At 39.0% G+C, this 25,888-nt stretch overlaps 7 protein-coding genes across 10 annotated transcripts; 5 read left to right on the top strand and 2 right to left on the bottom strand.

Annotated features, from left to right (window-relative positions):
* The first annotated feature begins 8,221 nt into the window (after positions 1–8,221).
* Positions 8,222–8,632, top strand: LOC104095152 (auxin-responsive protein SAUR64-like). The gene has a single exon (XM_009601204.4). The coding sequence runs from the start codon at positions 8,222–8,224 to the stop codon at positions 8,630–8,632; it is 411 nt and encodes a 136-aa protein (XP_009599499.2).
* Positions 8,633–10,054: 1,422 nt separating this feature from the next.
* LOC104095153 (auxin-responsive protein SAUR68-like) lies at positions 10,055–10,690 on the top strand. The gene is made up of 2 exons (XM_070189840.1): positions 10,055–10,100; positions 10,239–10,690. Exons 1-2 carry the CDS (start codon positions 10,055–10,057, stop codon positions 10,688–10,690), a joined length of 498 nt encoding a protein of 165 aa, XP_070045941.1.
* A 1,752-nt stretch (positions 10,691–12,442) lies between these two features.
* Positions 12,443–12,883, top strand: LOC104095154 (auxin-responsive protein SAUR68-like). Its single transcript, XM_009601206.4, has one exon. It carries the CDS (start codon positions 12,443–12,445, stop codon positions 12,881–12,883), a length of 441 nt encoding a protein of 146 aa, XP_009599501.1.
* Positions 12,884–14,358: 1,475 nt separating this feature from the next.
* LOC104095157 (auxin-responsive protein SAUR68-like) lies at positions 14,359–14,932 on the top strand. The gene has a single exon (XM_009601209.4). It carries the CDS (start codon positions 14,359–14,361, stop codon positions 14,794–14,796), a length of 438 nt encoding a protein of 145 aa, XP_009599504.1. The 3' UTR covers positions 14,797–14,932.
* Positions 14,860–24,728, bottom strand: LOC104095155 (SNF1-related protein kinase regulatory subunit beta-3). 4 transcript variants are annotated; one of them, XM_009601208.4, is made up of 4 exons: positions 24,684–24,728; positions 24,264–24,318; positions 15,615–15,716; positions 14,860–15,539 (listed from the first exon to the last, which is right to left on the bottom strand). In XM_009601208.4, exons 3-4 carry the CDS (start codon positions 15,645–15,647, stop codon positions 15,210–15,212), a joined length of 363 nt encoding a protein of 120 aa, XP_009599503.1. In that variant the 5' UTR covers positions 15,648–15,716; positions 24,264–24,318; positions 24,684–24,728; the 3' UTR covers positions 14,860–15,209. The 4 variants fall into 4 exon arrangements, with proteins under 4 accessions (XP_009599503.1, XP_009599502.1, XP_018625937.1 ...); XM_009601207.4 differs by lacking the exon at positions 24,684–24,728 and adding an exon at positions 24,591–24,659; XM_018770421.3 differs by lacking the exon at positions 24,684–24,728 and having other exon boundaries at positions 24,264–24,497.
* LOC138902032 (uncharacterized) lies at positions 19,345–19,908 on the bottom strand. Its single transcript, XM_070189839.1, has 2 exons — positions 19,828–19,908; positions 19,345–19,785 (listed from the first exon to the last, which is right to left on the bottom strand). The coding sequence occupies exons 1-2, from the start codon at positions 19,906–19,908 to the stop codon at positions 19,345–19,347; spliced, it is 522 nt and encodes a 173-aa protein (XP_070045940.1).
* LOC138902031 (uncharacterized) lies at positions 20,224–22,138 on the top strand. Its single transcript, XM_070189838.1, has 3 exons — positions 20,224–21,096; positions 21,201–21,590; positions 21,722–22,138. Exons 1-3 carry the CDS (start codon positions 20,224–20,226, stop codon positions 22,136–22,138), a joined length of 1,680 nt encoding a protein of 559 aa, XP_070045939.1.
* Positions 24,729–25,888: the final 1,160 nt, after the last annotated feature.

Here is a 25,888-nt window from a genome sequence, read left to right as displayed (position 1 = left end):
CAACTATTAAGCCTAAGGGCTACATTACTTCGAGTTCGAGCAATCACTCACTCGACTATTAAGCCTACGGGCTACATTACTTCAAGTTCGAGAAATCACTCACTTGATTATTAAGCCTAAGGGCTACATTACTTCGAGTTCGAGCAATCACTCACTCGACTAGTAAGCCTACGGGCTACATTACTTCGAGTTCGAGCAATCACTCACTCGACTATTAAGCCTAAGGGCTACATCACTTCGAGTTAGATCAAAACACTCACTTGACTATTAAGCCTAAGGGCTATATCACTTCGAGTTCGAGCAAAACACTCACTCGACTATTAAGCCAAAGGGCTACATCACTTTGAGTTCGAGCAAAACACTCACTCAACTACTAAGCCTAAGGGCTACTCTTACTTCGAGTTCGAGTAAACACTCACTCGTCTATTAAGCCTAAGGGCTACATTACTTCGAGATTCGAGCAATCACTCACTCGACTATTAAGCCTAAGGGGTACATCACTTCGAGTTCGAGCAAAACACTCACTCGACTATTAAGCCTAAGGGCTACAACACTTCTAGTTCGAGCAAAACACTCACTCGACTATTAAGCCTAAGGGATACATTACTTCGAGTTCGAGCAAAACATTCACTCGACTACTAAGCCTAAGGGCTACTCTTACTTCGAGTTCGAGTAAACACTCACTCGACTATTAAGCCTAAGGGCTACATTATTTCGAGTTCGAGCAATCATTCACTCGACTATTAAGCCTACAGGCTACATTACTTCGAGTTCGAGCAAATACTCACTCGACTATTAAGCCTACGAGCTACTCTTACATCGAGATCGAGAAAGAACTCACTCGACTATTAAGCCTAAGGGCTACTTTTACCTTGAGTTCGAGCAATCACTCACTCGACCATAAAAACTACGGGCTACATTACTTCGAGTTCGAGCAAACACTCACTCGACTATTAAGCCTACAGGCTACATTATTTCGTGTTCGAGTAAACACTCACTCGACTATTAAGCCTAAGGGTTACATCACTTCGAGTTCGAGCAAACACTCACTCGACTATTAAACCTAAAGGCTACATCACTTCAAGTTCGAGCAGAATCACTCACTCGATTACTAAGCCTAAGGGCTACTCTTGCTTCAAGTTCGAGCAAACACACTCGACTACTAAGCCTAAAGGCTATTTTTAATTCAAGTTCGAGCAAATGCTCACTCGGTTATAAACACTACAAGGTCCGACTTCGATCAAATTGCCTAAGGCCTCAAACTTATGAAAACTTTCATAAGGCATAAATGAAACAAAATCTTCACAAGGCAGAGAATAAAACAAATACAAGTCGGGAAAGGAAAAGATCTTTTTATATATATAAGAGTATTTACAACGTTCGATCAGGACCCTACATAAAAAATCAAAATGGAAAAAAAACCCTAAGTTTCCTGGTTATCTCTGGGGGCAGTCTCTTCTCCATCGGGCTCCTCCCCACTCTCAGACCCACTCTTGCTCCCATCATCATCATCATCATCATCATCATCATCGGAAGCCAAGGCTCCAGCATTGGCTTCAAGCTCTTTAGCTTTTTTTAATCTCTTCGGTAAGATCAAAACCTCGAGCATGGATCTCCTCGAGGGTTTCCCTCCGAGATTGGCATTTGGCGAGTTCAACAATCCAATATGCTCGAGTTTGAGCGGTCTCGGCTTTCTCTTTCGCTTGTACTTGAGTGGCTTCAGCATCAGCCCAATAGACGGCCACGAATACATCCGCCTCGGCCTTTGCTTTTTTGGCTTCAGATTTGGCCTTGGCAAGTTCGGACGCCAACCGAGCTTTGAGCTCCTCTATTTTTCTTGCTTGAACCGAGCTCTTCTCTTTCATGCCTTGAAGTTGACTTTCGGCCGATGATAATTTGGCTCGAGTAGTCTCTTTTTCTGCAGCAAGGCGGTCCATGCCTTCTTTCCACCCCAAGGTCTCCGTCCTTATCGTATCGACCTCCTCACGAAGCAGCCCGATCACCTCAAGCTTCTGCTACAGTTGTGAGATTGAAATATTATCCACCGTTCTCGAATCGAGCCCATAGGTTTTTAAGATTATCATTACCTGCTCGGTCAGGTCGGTCTGATCTTGTTATGCCTTGGCCAATTCAGCTTGAAGATCTTTGATCTCTTCCTCTTTCTGCCCATTAAGAAGTTTGAGGGCATTTCTCACCTCCGAAAGCACTCGGAAGTCGGCCTCACGTCAGCTCAGCTCTGCCCGAGATTTGGAAAACTCCTCTTGATGAAGAGCTAAAGCCTATATGAAAAAGAGAAAAAGTTAGGCTGAAAATGGAAAAATAAGACATCAACAAAGGGAATCGAGACTTACCTGATTCAGGGCTCGTTGGACCTCGAAGAAAAGACCCAATACATCACTCGGGCCGGCAGCATCCTCGATACCGGTAAATAAATCACGAAAGGGGTCCTCACCCTCATGGGCCCCGGCTACCTCGAGGGTCCCCAAAGGTCGGGCTTCCCGAATTGCCTCTTCGAAAAAAGCAGGGAGAGTAGGTGAGTCTCCGATTACTATTGCCCCAATCGAGTCGCTTGGGGTGTTCTCCTCAGTTCGAAGAGCTTCGGGGCCCTTCTGATATATCCAACGATTGATGACTTTGGTGGGAGGCATCCTCGATCTCCAACGACTCGGGGACTTTATCCGAGTCCTTCTCCGATATCCCCTCAGTTCGAGATGGAGCCTTATCAACTGCCATCGACCCAGCTGCCTTTGGGGCATCGATGGTTTTCTTCACTCGGGCCATCAGTATGGACCCGTCATTTTCTTCTTCTTCTTATTCTTCGTCTTCATCCCTTAGATGCCGAACAGATTCTTCGGTCAAAGGGATGATGTTCTTCCTCGGCTTATGAGCCGTCCTCGTCTTAAGCTTTGGATCCTCGGCAGTAGAGGCCCTTTTTATCTTGTTATCCTTTGCCGGTTTCGGAACCGGGGCCGAAGTCTCTTCCTCGCCAGACGAGGGCCTCTTGACTGCCTCTTTGCCCAGGCCTACACACAAGAAAATTGGTTAAGTATAGGAAAGACATTTTGTTCGAATCATCGAAGACATGGAAAAGAGGCTTACCATGATTTTTAGCCTCCCATCCGCCCTTTGATAAGTCGCGCCACGAGCGTTTGGCATATGTGGAGGTCGAAGCCAAGTCCCTACCCAACTCTTAAGGTTAGGAATAGCATCGGGCATCCACACAACCGCTACATAACGGAAAAGGATATCGATGAGAAAGAAACAAAGGAGCAAAATAATAGGAGCTAACAGTAGAAATTATACTTACGCTTCATGTTCCATTCCTCGGGAAACAACATCTTCTCGGCCGGGATTAAGTCAGAAGTCTTCACTCGAACGAACCTGCCCGTCTAGCCTTGATCCTTGTCCTCTTCAATGCTCGAAAACAACACTTTGGTAGCCTGGCGCTGGAGTTTTATTAACCCACCTCGATAGAAGCGGGGGCTGTACAATCTAATGAGGTGGTCGAGGGTGAAAGACATCCCCTCGACTTTGTTCACGAAAAGGCGGATCAGAATAACGATCAGCCAAAAAGAAGGATGGATTTGGCCTAGGGTTACTTGATATTGGAGGCAAAAATCGATGACAACAGGGTCGAGAGGGCCCAACGTAAAAGGGTAAGTATACACACTTAAAAATCCTTTCACATGAGTAGTAATATATTCTTCGGGAGCCGGGATTATCACTTCTTTGTCCTCCCAGTTGCAATCTTTCCTTAACTGTTTAAGATGGCCCTCGGTTATCGAGCACATATACCTTGATACTGGCTCGCATCGACTGGGGACCGAAAAAGCTTTGTCGATCTTAAAATCAGAGGTAAGAACACACCCCCCGGGAACACACTGCTCAGGTCGTGGCTCCACCGGTGTTTTGTCGTCGGCGGGCCGCGAAGAAGAAGCTTTTTCTTTTTGAGGAACAGTTTTTGATGTTTTCGCCATTGGGATTTGAAGATTGAAGATAGAGGAAGATGACAAGATTTGGTGTTCTAAAAGAGGGATTTTGCAGTAAAAATCACAAATTTACAGATGAAGAACTCAGAAGATGCGAAAGGGAACTTAGAAGATTTGGAGATGTAAAAGTAAAAAATTGTAAAAAGAGGGGGCTATTTATAGGGTTGGCAATGACGGTTAAATGTCAACAATGGCCGACCATCGTCTGACACGTATTTAATGCCTTGGTAAACTGAACCAACGGGACATCTATCACATATGTCATGCTCGGGCTCGGTGCAAACGTCAGTTTGTATCGAGTCATACCGTTGGAAAATCATGTCGTTTCTCGCCACATTCTTTCCGAGAAATGAGGGGACTATCTGTATACGGTCAAAATCGGTTTTGACCTTCGTATGATTGGTCAAGATTGGAACATAATAGACCGAAGGCCATCTTCATAATATCGAGTATGAGATCTGAAGCCAGGTTACCGAGCTCAAATTACTGGGACCTATCGAATGCCGATCTCGAACTCATTACCGATCTCGAGTCCAAATCGAACTATGATGTGAGGTGGTGTCATCGAGCCAAAGAGCCAGAGACCGACCAATATCGAGCCCGAGTCGACATCGAGCCTCGAGTTAATATCGAGCTATAAATCTGGAAATCGACCAATACCAAATCCAATCAAGATCGAGCCAAGAGACAAGAGTCGTTACGGTCGTACTGAGGGAGAGAATCTCGGCGGGAATTAGGGAAAAACTACTCTATCATAGGTTCCTCACTATGTATTTTTAATTATATTCAAAGTAGGATCCCTCCACTATAAGAGGGATGGCTATTATTTCTGTAAGGAGATCGGACATCAAGGCATTCATACACTCTCATATTATTGATATTCACAGAGAAAAACATACTGATATTCATATAGAGATTATCCCTTTTTGGGCTTAGTACATTGATTCATCTTGTTTGTTCATAAAATATTTTCCACTCAGTTTGGTTTGTATTTCATTCTTTATACAGTCAATACTCAATATATTTTTACTTACTTTCTGATTTGTGCCAAGTTATACCACGTATCCTTAGAACTACGTATAAATTTAATTCTATCCGGTTTTTGGATAAACATCTTCAAAATGAGGTAATCATACAACTACTGAACATATCTGAAGATGAGTTTGGACTCCCAACTGATGGCCCTATTACATTACAATGTGATGCCGCCTTCATGAACTATATCATAACACTCATCAGAAGAGGAGTATCTGTAGATCTTCAGTTCCAGTCGATTTATATCTGCTTCGTGCCTACGGGAACAAAGAAACACACAATTGCTAGTTTATTGAGCTGACCTTGATTAGTTTTGTAATGGATTCATGATATCCAACAATTGTACAGCATATTAACATCTAATTATTTTTCCAAACTCTAGATTCTTTTCTCTGAACCGTTTAGTTCTCTGATTATTTAGGAGAATCTGATCTCTTTTCATTTCCTCCTAATAGTCTTACAAATTTAAAGGAACTCCGTTTATAGTGATAATATAACAACGAACAACAGCGAAGTATGATTAAATTTTATTTAGTCAATTCATTTTGGCCTCAAAAGTATTCAAAAAACAAGACTGAGTAACATTTCTGCAGCAGGATCTCGTTAAGTTACAATAACAGCAACCTTGGATTAAAAATTTATCTTCCACCCCTTCGCCAACTCCCCACTCTTCTATCTCGGAGAACATTCATTATTATTCTGGGAATTGTCTGATAAAACTATTGATGTTTCTTCTCTGAGCACTGACATGCCTAATGATAGATAATGGACTTACTGTTGATTTTCAAGATTTAAATACAAATAAAAAAAATAAAAATAAAAAATCCCCTGGCGAGGAGATCCTCTCAGAACCTTATGGACAGGCAAGAAAAACATTTCAGAACTTCAACCTCCACCAGTAGCATTGCATCTTTCAGCAGGGATCCGGATAAGATGACTGAAAATTTGACAAGGCCAATGGTCTGAATAACTACTACTACTACACCTGCTACCTACTACTTGTTGCTCCCAAACGCACACGCAAGTATACATGGTCGTACAAGTAATATATGATTATGTTCATATATCGTACCCACCGGGACTTTGTGATTAACTATTTACTAAATTAAACTAAGACAATTAATTTATTCAAGCCATTTTCTAAAGATTATTAACTACAACTAATCTAGAGTCGAAAACTAAGAAATTAAAGAAAATACGTCGGTAAGCTTAAATTCAAATTCAATGAGAGACAATATTCTAGAGCTATGGGTTAGCTAACAACCCCGTTGAGTTTTTTAGTTTAATTGTCTAATTAATTTATGTGGTTTATTGATTGACAGAGTTAATATTAGTTGTAGTATTCTCCCGAAGTACTACTCGCTTATTCAAGCTAATCTAATGCCTATATTCCTATGGAATTAGGATTAACAATAACACATTAATAATTCTCCTATAGTAACCAAGCAAGACGATTAGGTATATCCATATCCTAACCGCAAATCCGTTCCCGATACTCATGTTTAAGATCTCGCTCTACTCAATCTTATATGCAATCTAAAATTCCCTCTCTCGAGTTCAATCCTAGATTGGTAAATAGTATTCAATTGGTGATCAAGCAATCGAATAATTAAGCGCAAGATTGAATAAATAAACCAATATAATAAAATAATAAAAATAATTCAAACTTTAACGTTAATGTAGCACCCACAACTCTAGAACTAATGAACTATGAGATTAAAGGAAGAAAAGAGAAGAAAAACTAGTTAAAAGTCTCCTCCAAGTGTGGTCTGCGTTCCCGTGAGTGAATTCGCCTTCAAAGTGGCGTCCTCCTCTCCAAAGTAGGTTTAGACTACTTTTTATACGAGTTGGGGGTGTGTAGGGCTGAAAAACCCTGTCCCGAGCAAGGTGGGAAAAAATTCTGTCACCTAGCGTTCAGGATAGCGCGTCATGCTAGCCCTGGCGCTGGCCTTGGCCAAAAAAAATTCGAGTCTGTTATTTGCGCCACAGGTAGCGCGATGCACTACTCTGGGCACTACACTGGCCCATTTTTTTTTTGGTTCTCTTTTTGCTTCAACTCGTGCACTTTTGTCCCACGTTGCCTCCGGGTGACTCCTACCCATAAAAATACCACGAATTAGAATAAATTATTACATTACACATTCGAAATCCACGGAATATGAGTAAAATGTGAGGCAATATGCATATAAATATACATACGATAAGCCGAATATCACTACTACGCCTCAGTTCCAATCTAGTTAGGGTAGGCTATATGAATCCCCATTATTCATGTGCTCCATTTAGACCCTCTATATCCAATCTAATTATTTGACCTTTGAATTATGCATGCCATATATGGATTACAACTTACAACTTTCCAGAACGAAAAAGTAGTTCTGGCTGCAGGCTGCAAGCTGCTAATTTGACTTAACAAATACGTAAACTACCTAAGTTTGGTTTCAAATCTTTGCAAGGCGTGCACCTAGCATATCCAGCTTATGGCTTTCACAGTAAATGGATAAGATGATGATATGACTAATTCAAATGAAAGTAATATCAAAAGCTTCATTAAACCATTTTTACAATCAAATGGTTAAGGTTCATCTCTTTCCTATTGATGAAAGGCTTATTTTGGTCATAAAAAGAATGCTTATTTTTTTACTTGAATGAACAAACTCCAAAAGATGTTGGCAAAGAAAGGCAGAATATAACAAACTAACCTTCATTGTCCCTGTATAACTTCCATGCAGCCGTAATATCAATTTGAACATTGCTATCTACACGACCAAGCAGGCAGTACCACATGGTATCGCCTTTCACCAGCAAAACATAATATACCACTCTAAAATCCACTCTTCATTTAAAGGTCATAAACTATTGGCACTAATACATCCATTCTTTGTCGACCAATGTGGAAGAAAGGAAGAAACTTACTAACTAGCTCCAACCACAAATTTATGGCCCCATATCAGCCTGGCCAACAAGCATCACCACATGGCTTTGCCTAATTCAGAGATTAGTGGCTAAAGCTTCAGCTCTAACTGAAAGACTCTCTCCAGCCTCTTGTATAAATAGCACCCCTTCCATGAGCCTTTTCATCATCAACTACAACATTATCTACTCAGTTATCAAAGGTCTCTAGATATCCACTTAACTTTCTTGTTTCCAATCTTCCGGAGAAAAGAACAATGCTCAGTGCTAAGAAACTCATCAAGATGGCCAGGAAATGGCAGAAGTTTGCACGCATGCAGAGGAAGAGGATTTCACTTCCGAGAAATGGCAATGATGTAGACGGTTGTAGTACATCTTCATCCTTTATAGCCGGAAAAGGACAGTTTGTAGTGTATACAACTGATCAAAGGCGCTTTGTGATTCCATTGGCTTATCTGGAAAATGAGGTCATTTTGCAACTTTTAAATATGTCTGAAGAAGAGTTTGGGCTGCCAAGTGGCGGCCCTATTACATTACTGTGTAATTCAGCCTTCATGGAGTACATCATTTCACTAATCAAGAAAGGTGCAGCTGCTGGAGATCTTCGTAAAGCATTGCTCCTCTCAGTTAATTCATGTTGCTGTTCAACTTCTTTGCACCAAGAATGGGGAAATCAGCAGCTCCTTGTTTATTAGTCATTATCATTATGTTTTGTAAATGATTGCTCAAAATTGATGTATTGCAAGTGAAAAAGTAGGCAATTGAAAGTCTGTGTTACAGATGGAATAGAACTTTATCTGATACTTAACCAGATTCGTACCTTTCAATTTTCAACTTGGTGATTGAGAACTTTCAGATTCTCATCTTGGTGTTTGAGAACTTTCAGATTCTCATTTACAGGAAACACTTATTTTTTATCCGAATAGTCAACTTTGTTGATCAAAACTTACAGACATATGAATCATGTCCATGAAACTATTGATGACATGAAAACTAACTTGAAAGAGTTCAAATGAAGTGAAATACACTGCAATTAAATCTCATACTTGATCAATTTAGATTGAAAATAAAGCCACTGTTTACACAACTAACTGGAATGCAATAACAAAGCTCGATAGTTCACTTTGTTCTTACATCATACTTACCTTATTACCACATGCATTTTAGTTTCTGATAATAGGTCGTTCATATCCATATATATAGTGGTGAAGGTTGTTGTGCATTATCTTTCAGGCACAGATGTTACTGAGTCTAGTTAGAGGCTTCTTTGTTGTTAAGCATATCGATTAATCCTCTGAGTTCTCCTCAGCCTATTAAACTAATGCCAGATCTTCAGAGATGCTGGTGACATGATTAAATATATATCAAGACATGATATATATATTTACCTTCCCTACCTGATAGAGATGTCAACTCCAGCTACAACTCAAAGTCATTATGTACCCTCAAATAGCCATTGTCACAATTTAAAGGTTCCCTATCTACATGACAAAGCAGTCAGCAAAACATGGTTTTGCCTTTCACCAGCAAAACATAAATCTATCACTGAAATTTCAATTATTCATTTAAAGATCTCAAACTATTGGCACTTATCTTCCTTTTAGTTTGTTATTATATCTGGTACTTAGCAACCTCGTCCAATGATTTTGAAACTTGCTACTGGAAATTGTCGCTCCCTGATTGTTACTATTTGATGCTACTCTTTCTCCCTTTTACCAGAAATTGTTGCTCCCTGATTTGTTACTATCTGATGCTACTTTTTCTCCTCTTTTTCCTTATCGTCCCCCCTTCTCCCCCTCTTTCTTCTTCTTCTTTTTTCCTTTTCTTCTTTTCCACCTTATCTTGAGCCGAGGGTCTATCGAAAATAGCCTCTCCACCTCTCCAGGTAGGGGTAAGGTCTGCGTACACACTACCCTCCCAGACTCCACTTGTGGGATTATACTGGGCATGTTGTTGTTGTTGTAAACTATTGGCACTTATGAGAATCCTAGATATGAGTTGATATCATAATTAACATATCCATTCTGTTATAGAGCATAGTAAAGAATGGAAGAAACTTTTGCATCTCCCATAAATCTAAACTAGCTTCGTCCACAAATTTATGGCCCCATATCAACATGGCCAACAGGCATCAGCACATGGCTTTGCCATTGGTGGTTAGTGGTAAACACTTCAGCTCCAATCTATTATATAAATAATCCCCCTTCCTTGAACAATTTCATCATCAACTACAAGCATTATCTATTCAGCCGTCAAAGGTATCTAGATATCTACTTTACTTTCTTGTTTCCAATCTTCCAGAGAAAAGAACAATGCTCAGTGCTAAGAAACTCATCAAGATGGCCAGGAGATGGCAGAAGTTTGCAGCCATGCAGAGGAAGAGGATTCGACTTCCAAGAAATGGAAATGATGCAGACAGTTGTAGCACATCTTCATCTTTTACAGCCGGTAAAGGCCAGTTTGTAGTGTATACAACTGATCAAAGGCGCTTTGTGATTCCATTGGCTTACCTTGAAAATGAGGTCATTTTGCAACTTTTGAACATGTCTGAAGAAGAGTTTGGGTTGCCAAGTGGCGGTCCTATTACATTACCATGTGATTCTGCTTTCATGGACTACATCATTTCACTAATCAAGAAAGGTGCAGCTGCTGGAGATCTTTGTAAAGCATTGCTCCTCTCAGTTACTTCATGTTGTTGTTCAACTTCTTCTTTGCACCAAAATTGGGGAAACCAGCAGCTTCTTGTTTATTGAGTCATGATCATTATCTTTAGTAAATGATAAATCAAAACAGATTGTATAGCAGGCGAAAACTAGGCCATTCAAAAAGTGTATTATAGATGGAATAGAGCTTTATCTGAAATCTAGCCAGATTTATAGATCTCAAACTTTCAATACGATGATTGCGAACTTCTAGCATTCTCATTTTGGACTGGTGTAATGTACATGACACTTATTTTTTTATGCCAGTAGTCAACACTGTGGATTAAAACTATATGAATCATTCCCACACAAGTAGTTAAATCATAAAAGTGATCCCCTTTAACTGCAGTTAACTCTCATACTTGATCAATCATAGATTGAAAATGAAGCTGCAGATTCCACCAAGTTTCGTCGCAAAGCTGCTGGTTGTCACAGTTTATATTAAGACATTGAATGTGCAATTCCAAATAAGCTCATAACTCTGATGTAAATAAACCATTATCTGGACCCGTGGTCAGAAAAAACACCTAACAGAAACAAGTGGTCTTAGCAAGTTGGACTAAGAAATGAAAATCCAGTATGATTACTTTGCATGGTGCATTTCTGTTGGCTCACAAGATCATAGTTCTACAATACGCTTAGATGGAAATGAAGAGTATAGCAAGCCTCAAATTCAAATAAACTTATGAGCCACTGGTATTATGGTACATTCATTTAGGTCTCTCTTTCTTTTTTTACCTTTTTTTAATATATCTCTCCATAGGACAAAAATCATTACAAGTATTTATCTACCCTGCAGGTCGCGCACCTGGCGTATCTGTCTTGTGGCTTTTACAATTAAATGGATAAGGTAATGCTATGACAAACTCAGAAGAAAGTTATGCAAATAGCTGCATAAAACCATTTTTACTATCAAATGGATAACGTTCATCTCATTCATGTTGATGACGGCTTATTTTGGTCATAAAAAGATTGCTTATTTAGAACAAATTCTTGTTTTTGCATTATCATTAAGGTAACCAACAGCTGGCACTGGAATGGATAAGCCCCAAAAGATATTGGCCAAAGAAAAGCAGAACCAGAACAAACTTAATCCTTCTTTGTAGTCTTTATAGCCCAACCTGTTGGTCTGCTAGAAGATTCAGAATTTTAATTATAGTAAGAGTTTAGTAATTTAGTTATAGGAGGAGTTTACTACTTTATTTATTTGGCTATTTAAAGCCCTATGATTAATAAAATTTTAGAGACAATTTTTTTAATCCTATTTTCAACCTTCTTGTTGCTTGCATATTTTTTCTAAAATCCATAACACAACCGGTCATTGTCGCAATTTAAATGTTCCTTATTTACATGACCAAGAAGGCGGCATCACATGGTTTTGCCTTTCACCAGCAAAACAGAAATCTACCACTGAAAAATCAATTCTTCATTTAAAGGTTCTCTAACTATTGGCACATATGAGAAGTCATACATAAGAGTTGATATCAGAACTAATATGTCCATTCTGGTGTCAACCAAAGTGGAAAAGGAAGAAACTTATCATCTTACATGAATTCAACTAGCTTCATCCATAAATTTGAGGTCCCATAAACAGGCATCAGCACATGGTTTTGTCTAATCCAGTGGTTAGTGGCAAAAACTTCAGATCCAACTCAACTACTGTTTCCAGCCTCTTGTATAAATAATACCCCTTCCATGAGCCTTTTCAGCATCAACCACAAACATATTGATTCAGCCGTCAAAGGTCTATAGATATATACCTGCTTTACCTTCTTGTGTTCCAATCTTCCGGAGAAAAGAACGATGGTCAGTGTTAAGAAACTCATAAAGATGGCAAGGAGATGGCAGAAGTTTGCGGCCATGCAGAGGAAGAGGATTTCACTTCCAAGAAATGGCAATGCTGCAGACAGTTGTAGTACATATTCTTCCTTTATAGCAGGAAAAGGCCAGTTTGTAGTATATACAACTGATCAAAGGCGCTTTGTGATTCCATTGGCTTATCTAGAAAATGAGGTCATTTTGCAACTTTTAAACATGTCTGAGGAAGAGTTCGGGCTGCCAAGTGGAGGCCCTATTACATTACCGTGTGATTCAGTCTTCCTGGACTACATCATTTCACTAATCAAGAAAGGTGCAGCTGCTGGAGATCTTCACAAAGCATTGCTCCTCTCAGTTACTTCATGTTGTTGTTCAACTTCTTCTTTACACAAAGAATGGGGAAACCAGCAGCTTCTTGTTTATTGAGTCGTGATCATTATCTTTAGTAAATGATAGATCAAAACAGATTGTATAGTAGATGAAAAGTAGGCACATGAAAGTATGTAGATGCAATAGAGTTTTATCTGAATCTAACCAGATTTATTGCTTTCAATTTACTGATTGAGGACTTTTAGATTCATCTTAGTCTGGCACTATTTACAGGAATACACTTATTTTTTATCCGAATAGTCAACTTTGTCGATCAAGACTTTCAGATATACGAATAATGTCCACGCAAGTCTTGCTAACATGAAAATTAACTCAAAAGAGGAAATGAAGTGAAATAGTAGAAGTGTTCCCCTTTAACTACAGCAAAATCTCATACTTGATAGCACTAGATTGAAAAGGAAGCTGCAGATCGCAACAATCATTTGGAATGTTATAAAAAAGCTCAATCGTTGACTTTGGTCATGCCACATACTTATTCCATCTCCACTTGGATTGTAGTTTCTATCAACAAGTCATTCATATCCAAATGTCTAATGATGAAGACCTTCAGGCATTATCTATCTTTAGATACACACTGAAACAAAATATTGAAACAAGCTCTCTTCTGTCTATTATTCTGGTTTGTTCTAGTGTTGCTTTTCATCTTCTTGAGCCGAAGGTCTATCGGAAACAACCACTCTACCTCCCAAGGGTAGGAGAAAGGCTTGCGTAGGCACTACCCTACCAAGACCCCACTTGTGGGACTTCACTGGGTTTGTTATTGTTGTCGTTGTTATTGTTCTAATGTATTATATACATTGGTCGACTTAGGAACTTTGTATAATGAGGCAGTTCAATGTACAACCACATAGGGCAGGGGATGAGAGCTGTAAATAATTCTAGTTTCTGCAGCCAATAATTAATTATACAAAGGATGCAGATAGCCATGATTCTATAGGACTATTTTATCTGTCTATTAGAGTGAAAAGAAAGAAATTTTTGAAAAATTGGATGTGTGTTTATAATAAGTAATGTCATAAGACATCCTGAAATTTACTTGTGAAAAGATTGGGAAAGCTTTTGGTAAGTCCAACTACAACAACAATACCACATGTAGCACACATGAAATTGCCTTCATACTGACTGACAAGCATTTGGTAATGTTGTTTATCAGGCCAAATTATTTTGAGACAGAAGGCCCTACACCTTTTATCATAACCTTGGGTATTAGCTCTCCTAACTTGTCCAAAAGAATTGAATTTTGACCAATAATGTCTTCTTTCTACCAAAGAGAATACAGAGAAACATATCATCTATGATTCAAACTAGCTTTATCCACAAGCTAAATGACCCCATATCAAACATTACCAGCAGACATCACCACATGGTTTTGCCTTTTGGCGAATAATAGCAAAATCTTCAGCTGCAACTCAAAGCCTATCTAAGGCCTCCAGTATAAATAATCCTCTTTATGGAACTTCTAATTATCCAAGCTTCAAAGTTTTCAATTATATCTACTTTACTGTCAAACAATGCTCAGTGCTAAGAAACTCATGAAGATGGCCAGAAAATGGCAGAAGTTTACAGCCATTCAAAGGAAGAGGATATCACTTCCAAGAAATGGCAATGATGCAGACAACTACAGTACAACATTATCATCTATAGTTGAGAAAGGCCATTTTGTAGTGTACACAGCTGATCAAAGGCGCTTTGCGATTCCATTATCTTATCTGGAAAATGAGGTCATTAGGCAACTCTTGGAAATATCTGAAGAAGAGTTTGGGCTGCTTAGTTGTGGACCTATTACATTGCCATGTGATTCACTTTTCATGGATTACATCATTTTGCTAATCAAGAAAGGAGCAGCAGCTGGAGATCTTCACAAAGCATTGCTCCTCTCAATCACTTCATGTTGCAGATTAACATCTTTACAACCCCAATGGGAAAACCAGCAGCTACTTGTCTATTGAGCCATTATCAACATCTTTTTTCTTCATATATGATAGCTCAAATAGTAGAATAGGCGAAGAGTATAATAAATGTAAAGTGCATCATACATATTGAATATATATTCATCAAGAACTTCACTGTTTCAATTTTCATCAATCGGGGTGCTACAGTGCAATGCACAACCACAAAAATCTGCTTAACCCAAGCTAACCCCAAGAACATGACTAATTTTTTCCATAGTACAAGTAAATTTTTTGAAACCAACCAAAACCTAATTTCAACTATTCAAGTCCAAGGATGATCAAGATCCTAATTTTTCCTACTTTTACAGGCAGCTGTGTAGAAGTAAATGTTCTCCCGCTGCTCAATTGCTGTGTATTTACCTCTATTGTTTCCATTAAAACGAACAAAGATGGTGCTTCCATCACGTGATTTAGGCGTTGTTACTACCTCCTCTCCTTTGAACTGGTTTGTAAAGCACTACAGTAACATACTTCGAGCGAAAGCGATGTGTTACCCCGAGCGCCACAACTGATCTCGGAGCTTCTCTGTTCTCGATATAGAGATGGTTTAGAACCACATTTTGTGGCGAGGGGAGGGATGCAGATTGATCTCTAGTCGCTCGGTGGTTTAACAAGGTATGGTGCAGATGTAACGGGAGCATTGGCGGTTCCCGTCCTTCATCTTCGTTCCCAGGATACACGTTGTTGTAACTTGCATCGGGTGATCTTGAAACTTCGAAACCTATCACAGTGGCTTCATCCTGTGTGCATAACTTAGAATTAAACATAGTTTAAGAATTAGTGGTACAATTACTAACAGGAAATTTGCAACTTACCTGATCTTCACCATATTGATGTGGTTGATTCATGTTTACTTCAACGACGAGTAGCGCAAACCACCTAAGATGGTAAAAGCTGTGCACAGACGAATCGATAACCTGAAAAAAAAGAAGAGATGGAACCTTTAGTTTGAAATGATTCAAAGCCTTAAATTAATAACTATTCAGGTGTCATCCACTCATTAAAGCAGGAGCATATATTTTAAAAGGCTAAATATAATAAGCTTACCAAATGGAAAATAATGATATATACAAATTAGATAAAACACTAAACAGATACTCAAAAAAAAGATATCCTAAATGGAAACCAAGAACAATTACGCAGTTCAGATGAACAAAGACATGATACATTATGTTCCTGGTTATACATGGCACCTGCAATGGAAGAGAATGACCTTGTTCAATGACGGTTTGAAACTAAGATGACTAGCTTCATGGATTCAAGCAATTCTTTTCTACTGTAAAAGCTTCTCATAAATGTTTAAAAAAACATCCTAATCCTATCAAACTTCGAATCCAATGAAGGTATTCCCTTGGCAGAAACCTTCATGCAAGATCTATAGAGCTATCCTCCCGAAACATGACAAGTTCAAATGGACATCAAATGATTGCGACTATGAAGTTATATTGGAGAAAGCGCTTCATTGCTTACAAGAGGTCAAAACTACAGAGTCTCAGCTGCTCTTAATTAATACGAGCACTTGAAACACACTGAATATGGAAGAAATTATCGACTTCTACTAAAAGCGCAGATGCCAATACACCCTAAATGAGTAACCAAGAGAGAGAGAGAGAGATAAAAAGAGTTTCACGGGACACAACAACACAGAACTAAAATCTTTTGGTATCATAGACATAAGAAATAATGGCGCACACTAACCCACTTTGTCCTTAAAACAATTGAACAAGATCCTTCAAGCTGGCACGCACTTATCCACCAAAGTTCCTACACAGGACTCACATTCTCCTACCTTAAACTCCAATATAGGAAATATCCACCAAAGTTCTAACTCTGCCATCACAAAGAACTCCTCCAAGCATAGGCAACAAACTAAACACCCTGCCTCCAAATGATATATGTGCTTAAGCTAAGGGGATCATTTAGTGGTTATGGGTCAAATCTAAGCCCGTCGGTATCAAAATCAGACTCCAGATCCTCCAGCTCCTTGTGAACAAACTATTCATTCTAATATTTACAGCAAATGAGAAGATGCAGGAAGGAAGAAAGAAAAGGGAAAAAGAACAATATGAAATCGTGCTTTATATCAATAAGAAACCTTAGTGAAATCATTCTACTGAATGATCTTTACTACACTACATCCTGTTTCAACAAATCAAACATAAAACTGAAGGTTCTGAAACCACCTCACTTTCTCCCTCCTTGGGGACAAGCTAAGGCAGCAAAGAGAAAAAGGGCTTCTTTTATTATTTATTTTTTTTTTGGGGGGGGGGGGGGAAGAAACAGAAAATAACATTACATCATTCTGCATATCAATGAGAAACCACTCTGAAATCATTTTGCTGAACAAATTCAACTACATTACCTCCTATACAAAACTTAAACTCATATAAACTTTCTTTTAACTTTATCTTGAAAATGGTAAGCATGCGCTCCAATAGCATTCTCCATGTTCTAGAAGCAGAATAAGGAAACAAATCCATGAAAAAGGTAGGCCCCACCTTAAAACTACAATTCACATAAATATCCTCTCTCTCAGCTGCCAAAATATTAGCAGTAACAAGTTTCCAAAATATTGGAAACATAAATGAGAAATTTAGAGCTTAAAACATGAGAATTATGAATTCCTTGACCATTAAAAAGGAAAACTTCCTTGCCCTTCATTTTGTTCCTGGAGGTGCAATATATACATAATCTGGAAAGCTAATCCGCCTAATCAAGGTAGATTAAGTCCAGTAGACCTCTGGTTCCCAGTATCCCCACCCAAAGTAGGCATTTTTCACTGCAATATCTTTAGATTAGGTGTAACATCGGTGCAACTCTTGAAACTGATATCACGCTCTCAAATAGCAACGTTATATAATCCCAATATGGAAATTCCTCTACCGACCAGACAATTATAAGCTTGACCAAAAATATGAAAAGACCCATAAAGAAACTTTCGGCCATATTTATAATATATATATGGTATTTCATATATCAAAAACCCAAACAATGATGAATGAAACAATCCACAGCAATGAATCACAATCCATGCACGATAATAAAACTTTCTATGTGTATTAAATAATGATATATATGGTATTTCAAAACCCAAACGATGATGAATGAAACACTCCACAACAATGAAGGATAATCCATGTATGATTATAAAATTGCAAGGGCCCCCATTCTATCTATAATAAATTTTCAATCAAAAGTTTCAATTATGATATGACTACAAATACCTAATTTGTTTGACTCTATCTGGTCTCCATTCTTCTCAAAAGTAAAATAATGACGAGGAAAGGACGAATTTCTATGAAAATATAACTAATAACAGTAGCTTCCAGTAATTGTGCAAATGAGAAAAGGTTACCTCTTTATGACACTTGAAAATTTCTAGTGATCATAAGTAGCTACGCTAAATCATAAAATGTCTAGAAGATCTCTTCACATTTACAAAGATAAGTTCACAAGTCCAAATTAGAAAACCCCAGAACTCCTAGAGAGAGAGAGAGAGAGAGAGAGGGGGGGGGGAGAGAGAGAGAGAGAGAGAGAGCAAACTATTATTAAACTGCATGAAAAGCATTCTAGTTTAGCATAGCAACATGTATTCTTATGCAGTACTCAGCGAAAGACTCTCACCGCTTGATTGAATTGCCTCTAACCAAGGCTTTTTGATCCAATCCAATCAATATATTTCTTGTTAATTCTCTATGAAGCACATATACCCCTTTTCCACCTTTTCACTTCTCTCTTCCTCTTTTGCTCTCTACCTCTTTCTTCTTCAAATAAAACTTTGGGACATATATAACATCATTCTTTTCCACGATCTTGCCACCACTATCATGGCCACTTTTGTACTCTTTTCGGTACTTTTCTTGGCCATCACTGGTCATTCAAGTAAGCTTTTCTTTGTAATCCTATTGAATTTGAGCTTCAAATTATTTTCTTGATCAATACTTGAAGAATCTGGCTTTTTGAGTTGATTTTTTTTTAATTTAATTTGTGGCTATCTTTTGTGTTTAATTGGGTGGTCGTCCTCACAAAGTTTTCTCTCTCTTTCCCTTCTAAACGTTTCTGACTGCCTAACGTTCTAATCCCCCCCCCCTAGCGGTAACCCCCAGTAGCTACACTACGGCATCTGCTGCTTTGCCGTCGCCGTCTCCGCCGCAGTTTTTTTTTTTTTTTTGATAAGGTAAATTGTATTAATCATAAGGGAGAAAAAACTCCCGTATACAAGAAGTATACCAAAAAGTAGAGAATTTACATCAGAACATGATTCTCTACAAAAGACGCCCAATCTTCTACACAAGCAGGGGCTATATGGGTGCACCAAAAAGCGATCAAAGATAAAAGACTATTCTTAAGATGTGAAAAAGGAGACTCAATTCCCTCAAAAACTCTCCTATTTCTCTCTCCCCAAGTCCACATGAGAGCTAACGGGGCGAACTTTCACGCCTTTTGCTTGCTTCTTCTACGGAAACCGGCTCAGCTACATAGCATTTTCTTTACAGTGTTTGGCATCACCCATTGAACCCGCCGCAGGTGTTGTTCCAGGTAAGTTCACTTCTCTCCTTCTGTCCTCTCTCTCTCCCTCTCTTTCTCTTTCTCTCTCCTTTTTCTTCTTTCTCTTCTTTTCCGGTAGCTTCGGGCCCTTCTCGCCGCCGAAGCCATTTTCTTCTCCCCATCTTTCTCCGTTCGGGTGGGTGCAGCGACCAGTCGGGACGTGCGTGTTCCAGGAAAGTTGCTGCAAGTCTGGCGACCCTTGAGTTCTGGCGACTCTTCTTGTTTTGCATTTTCCGGCGACCCATCTCGTCTTGCTCTATCTTCTCCCTCCTCTCTCTCTCTTTCCCTTTCTCTCTCCCCCCTTTGTGTGTGTGTGTGGGGGTGCGTTCTGTTTCTTTGGGCAGGTGCAGCATTTTCCCAGCGAGGACGGATTATTTCCCGGCAAGTTTCATTAATTCCGGCGACTTCCGAACAGCTTTCCGGCGGGACGCAGCAGGACTGTCAGTACTCTTGACCAGATCCGATACACTTCAGGAAAACTTGCTCCATGTTCTTTCGTTCTATCTCTGGTATTTGTGGTATCAATATTTCTTTCTTGTCTTTTTTCTTTTTTGCTTGCATGTATCTTTGACATCTACAGTACCTTATTTTATATTATATTTAGTTAGTCTGCTTATATCTGTCTCTGTCTATTACTTTAGAGTTATAGCTAATACATAATTTGTCTCTGCTTAGTTGTATCCCTTATTAGCACCTTGTGTACATGTAGGTTTCTGTTTAGTTTATTCCTTTATAGTCTTTTCCTTTTGTAGCTTTGTCCGAGCTATGATAGAGTGAGGGCATGTCTTCGGGGGGAGCGGGGGATAGAGGGTAAGGGTGGCAGGGGGTAAGGTACCTTCTAGGTTGAGAGAGGGGTCATGGAACATAGGGACTCTAATGGGGAAGTCTATGGAGTTAGCAAAGATTCTCCATAAGAGGAAGATTAACATAGCCTGTGTCCAGGAGACTAGATGGGTGGGGAACAGGGCTCGGGAGGCTGATGGGTTTAAGTTGTGGTATTCAGGGAGGGTGAGAGGGAAGAACGGGGTAGACATTTTAGTTGATAAGGATCTAAGGGAGCTAGTGGTCGAGGTTAAGAGGGTGAATAACAGGTTGATGGCCATTAAGATAGTCGTGGGAGGGTATACTCTGAACGTAGTTAGTGCTTACGCGCTTCAGATGGGTTTGGACGAGGAGGTTAAAAGACGTTTCTGTGAAGATTTGGATGGGTTGGTGCGGGGTATACCGCCCACCGAAAAGCTTACTATAGGGGGTGATTTTAACGACCACATTGGGAGGTTGCCCGGAGGATATGACGGTGTGCATGGTGGCTTCGGTTTTGGAGATAGAAACGGAGGAGGTACTTCGCTGCTGGAGTACGCTAAAGCTTTTGAGCTGGTGATCGCTAACTCGTGTTACCCGAAGAAGGCGGAGCACCTGATAACCTTTCGGAGTACGGTGGCCAAAACCCAGATTGATTATCTACTTCTCCGGAAATGTGATAGAGGTTTATGCACGGATTGCAAGGTCATCCCGAGTGAGAATTGTACGACCCAGCATATGTTTTTGATTATGGACTTAGAGATCAGGTGGACGAGGAAGAAGAGGGCTATGTTTGGTATACCTAGGGTCAGGTGGGGTGCATTGACTAAGGACAAGGCCCAGGAGTTGGAGGAGAAGTTGCTGGCTGTGGGGGCCTGGAGGAGTAGCGGGGACGCGAGTTGTATGTGGTCTATGACAGCAAACTGTATTAGAGAGGCGGCGAGAGAGGTGATAGGGGTCTCTAGGGGTTTTTCTGGTGGGTATAAAGGGGACTGGTGGTGGAACGAAGAGGTTCAAGGGAAAGTGAAAGCAAGAAAGCGGCATATTTGAAGCTAGTAGAGAGTATAAACGAGGGGCAGAAGAGTGCTAACAGGGAGGGGTATAAGAGGGCTAGGAAAGAGGCGAAGTTGGCGGTTACTGCGGCTAAGACTGCGGCGTTTAGTCGTTTATACGAAGATATTAGGGATAAAGGCGGGGACAAGAAGTTGTATAGGCTGGCGAAGGTGAGGGAGCGGAAGGCCCGGGATCTGGACCAAGTGAGGTGCATAAAAGACAAGGAGGGTAGAGTTTTATTGGAGGGGGCACAGATTAGGCAGAGATGGCAGTCTTACTTCCCTAAACTCTTGAATGAAGAGGTAGATAGGAGCATTGTGCTGGGGGAGTTGGAGTACTCAGAGCGGCAGCGAGATTTTGGGTACTGTAGACGCATACGAGTGGGGGAGGTTGTAGGGACTATGCGCAGGATGAGTAGGGGTAGAGCGACTGGGCCGGACGAGATCCCGGTGGAATTCTGAAAGAGCGTGGGTAAGGAGGGCTTGGAATGGCTTGCTAGGTTGTTTAGCGTCATTTTTAGGACGAGGGAGATGCCCGAAGAGTGGAGGCGGAGTACGATAATCCCGTTGTACAAGAACAAGGGGCAGAGTATTGGCCAGTCAAAAACTCTCATGTCCAGCAGATGAAAGTAGCAGAAATGAGGATGTTGAGATGGATGTGTGGGCATACTAGATTGGATAGAATTAGGAATGAAGTTATTCGAGACAAGGTGGAAGTGGCCCCTGTGGAGGCAAAGATGCGTGAAGCGAGGGTGAGATGGTTCGGGCATGTTAAGAGGAGGAACACAGATGCCCCAGTCAGGAGATGTGAGAGGTTGGCATTGGGAGGTGAGAGGAGGGGTAGAGGTAAGCCAAAGAAGTCTTGGGGAGAGGTGATCAGGCGGGACATGGCGCAGCTTGAGCTAATCGAGGACATGACCCTAGATAGAAGGGTGTAGAGGTTGAAGATTAGGGTTAAAGGTTAGTAGGTAGTCATGCGTCTCCCTTTGTCTTCTCTAGTTCGGTAGTATTAGTGCTAGTCCGGTATCCTTTTTTCCTTAGTTTGTTATATTCGCATGTCTTGTTCTGTTATTACTTGTCATCGGTAATTCTGTAGTTTGCTAGCAGTACTTCGTTCATATTCTCGTTTGCTGCCTTAGATTTAGTTTTCTAAATATATTGTCGTGCTATTACTTGTTATCGGTACCTCTTTCATATTCTGTGTTGCTATCTTCGATTTAGTTTTCTAATTATTTGTCTTGCTATTACTTGCTATCAGGGCTTCTTTCACCTTTTTTAGCCGAGGGTCTATCGGAAACAGTCACTCTGCCCTTCCAGCGTAGGTGTAAGGATGCGTACATCCTACCCTCCCCATACCCCACTTATGGGATTATACTGGGTGGTTGTTGTTGTTGTCTCTATGAAGCACATCATGTCTCCTTAGGCCATTTTCATGTTCATAAGATATTAATTCATCAACTTTACCTAATTAATGCTAAGTAGGTCCGATTTCCGGTTGCAAATGGAGCCAACAGAATCTTCCAAATTTTCACTTAAATGCATATCCTACTGTTGTCCAAGTAAAATTTTGTGTGTTGAAGCAAATCTGATGAATGGCATGTCACTATATGGTAGCTATTATTTGTACCTTGGGAAAAAAGTTACTATAATTTTACCCTATACAAGTAAATATTAATGCATGAAAAAAAGAAGTTGCGAATATGACCTATTCCATCTCGACTATGACCACATAATGGCTTATACCTTGCACATAGACGATTAGTTGCTAAGTAAGGTTAAAAACATATATTTTAAGCTAATAGAATAAGACCTATATATAGATGGCACACGTACACGGTACACATGCAAGTACACAAGCTATACTTAATCCGTTCTCTTAGTCCCACTGGTTCTCATAAAAAAATTCCAAATAGGCAGGAATTCAAACTTCAGCAATATCCCACATATTCTCAAATCATATAAAATATGTGAAACAACCTAGCTTGACATTGAGCCTTAGTTGTTGTATTGTTGATAAACAATCTCAAAGAGCTGCCAAAGATCCATCGTGACAACTCAATTAAATATTTCTGATAACTGATGTCAAATTATTAGAATTATCCATAAACAAGCTTGTCCTAATAAAGTTGCAAGCTTTAACGATTGGTTTAGCCCTTCCACTCCACCCAAGCACCCTCATCCCTCTTCCAACTCATTCCCATAAACAACAACAACAACAACATACCCAATGTAATCCCCCATAGTGGGAACTGGGTATGGAAGCATGTACGCAAACCTTACCCCTACCCTTGTGGGGGTAGAGAGAGCTTGTTTCCAATAAACCCTCCGCTCAAGGAAAGCATAAACACAACAATAACGAAAAAGGAATACGGTAATGTATAAGCCATGAAAAGAAGCAGTAACAACAGCAAAATCATAAAATGACCGAAGAGAAAGAAACAATATGAAGTACTCGAAATCTACAAATAAGAAAACACGAGACAAATAAACAAAAATCTTAACAACAACTATTACACCTCAATACCAAGCAAGTTGGGTTCAGTAACAACAGCAAAATCATAAAATGACCGAAGAGAAAGAAACAATATGAAGTACACGAAATCTACAACTAAGAAAACACGAGACAAATAAACCAAAATCTTAACAACTATTACACCTCACTACCAAGCAAGTTGAGTTCGGCTATATGAATCCTCACTAACTATATAGTTACATTTAAGCTTATCTTAGACCCATACTAATTTTTGTCTGTGTGACCTTGCTCACATTGTCGATCTCAAGCCCGGATAAAGGAGGAGCGTTGGGATAGGCTACCCACTCCCACCCTTCCCCTCACCCAAAAAGAAACCAACCCTAAAAGTACCCCCAAAAAAGAAAATATATGATGAATAAATCATGAAAAAGTTCTTGCAAACAAAACCAATCACATAGGGATCTATACAATCTACATGCATTGATTGAAAATATAATTAAGATTCTACAAACATATATTAACCAAACCAACAGGGAACTACAACAATAAACGATTCATGAACCAATATAAGTTCCAAAATCTACACTAACCTAATTCAACTGTGCTATGGCTCTTCAATCATACACTGCAGACCCACAAAACTATCTGCACAAAAAAAAAAAATACTGAAAACCCAATAAAAATTTAAAGCTTTACTCCACCAAAAAAATCTGAAAAACTACAAGAACTACAAAACTAAAAACCCAAATTGATCAACAAAAGGGAGAGCAGAAAAAGATCAAGAATTTGGTAAAAATAAGTTCTTTCAAAAAAAAAAAAAATTCCACAAAAATAAGCAACGAAGTACATAAAATTAAAAATTCAGTTTACTTAGAGTAGATGAATAATCACTGAAGCTAAAAGCTAAAGAATTTTACCCCAGAAAAAAGGGAGGGTCTGAAAAAGAAAGAAAACTAATTAAAGAGTCTTTACAGCTTATGAAAGAAGTTTAAGGAAAATGAGAATCTCACCTAGAAGATTCCGCCGTAGAATCCAAAGAATCAAATTTAGAAATTACGTGAATTGTATTTGAGGAAACAATAAAAGTAGGCGTTAAGAATGGTAAAATTTAAAAAAAATTTGAAGTGAAAAAGTTATTTGAAATTTAGAGTTGCGTTTGGATATAAATTTTAGTTTGGGTTGTTTTTGAAGTTTTGTGAGTGATTTGAGTGAAAAATTTGAAAAATAGCTTTTTGCAGTTTTTAAATTTTTTTCCAAAATGCATATTCAAAGTAAAATTAAAAATTTTATGAACAAACACTGATTTCGAAAAAATGTAAAAAGAATTTGAAAAAAATCTTTCATCAAATTTTATGTCGAAACGGGCCCTAAGCCTACACTCTATGTGTTCAAATAATTTTCTCAAATAAATAAAAGGTAGATGTCAAAACAGACAAATAGAAATACCCAAAGAAAAACAATTTGGCTTGATTTTCATTTAAGAAAGAGCAGACGGCCCAACTTATAATTAGTCTTTCATTAAGGACTTGTCAAATTAAATAGACGAGCTCTCATTATCTTCGTAATCTTTGTTTAGTTAACTATTAATTTTTACTTAATATATGTGATCGGACATTACATATATGATATAGTACCGAATTATATATACTTATTCTATTTTTGTTGTTGTGAGTGTTTGTGTTTGTATTTGTTTTTAAAAAGTTAGTATTTAGATTATTGTGAGAGAATCTTTTTTTTTTTCCTTTAGATAGTTTTTGTATGATATGAGTATAGATGAATTTTACGGAAGCAGTATAATTAGTAATGATTCATATAACCAAATACCAATCCAACTTACTTATAAGTGAGGCATAACTTGTTGTATAAAGTTTCACATCGTGTTAAGAAGCAAATAATTAAGTTTGGACAATTAGAAAGCAGAGCAATTGTTATTGAAAACAATCTTTTCTTTTGGGAAAATTATATGTATAGGTATATTAATAAATAATATACATATTTTAAACATAATCGGTGTATATTGTTTTGTATATTTGATTAGCGAATATAATTATTTTTGGCTGAACGACCCTTTATCCTGTCAAAGTAGGCTTGTGCTTGGACTGGAATATTGGCCATAGAGGCCTACTGTTTAGGACCCAAAAAGTATGTTGGGTATGGCCATATTATTTAGATCCAACTTTACATTTTATTGGGCCAAAAACTTATTGGGCTGTCT

Source organism: Nicotiana tomentosiformis, chromosome 11 (assembly GCF_000390325.3).
Source record: "Nicotiana tomentosiformis chromosome 11, ASM39032v3, whole genome shotgun sequence".
Lineage (NCBI taxonomy): Eukaryota > Viridiplantae > Streptophyta > Magnoliopsida > Solanales > Solanaceae > Nicotiana > Nicotiana tomentosiformis.
Note: the sequence above shows the minus strand (reverse complement) of the source record. Positions and strands in the feature narration are given on the sequence as shown.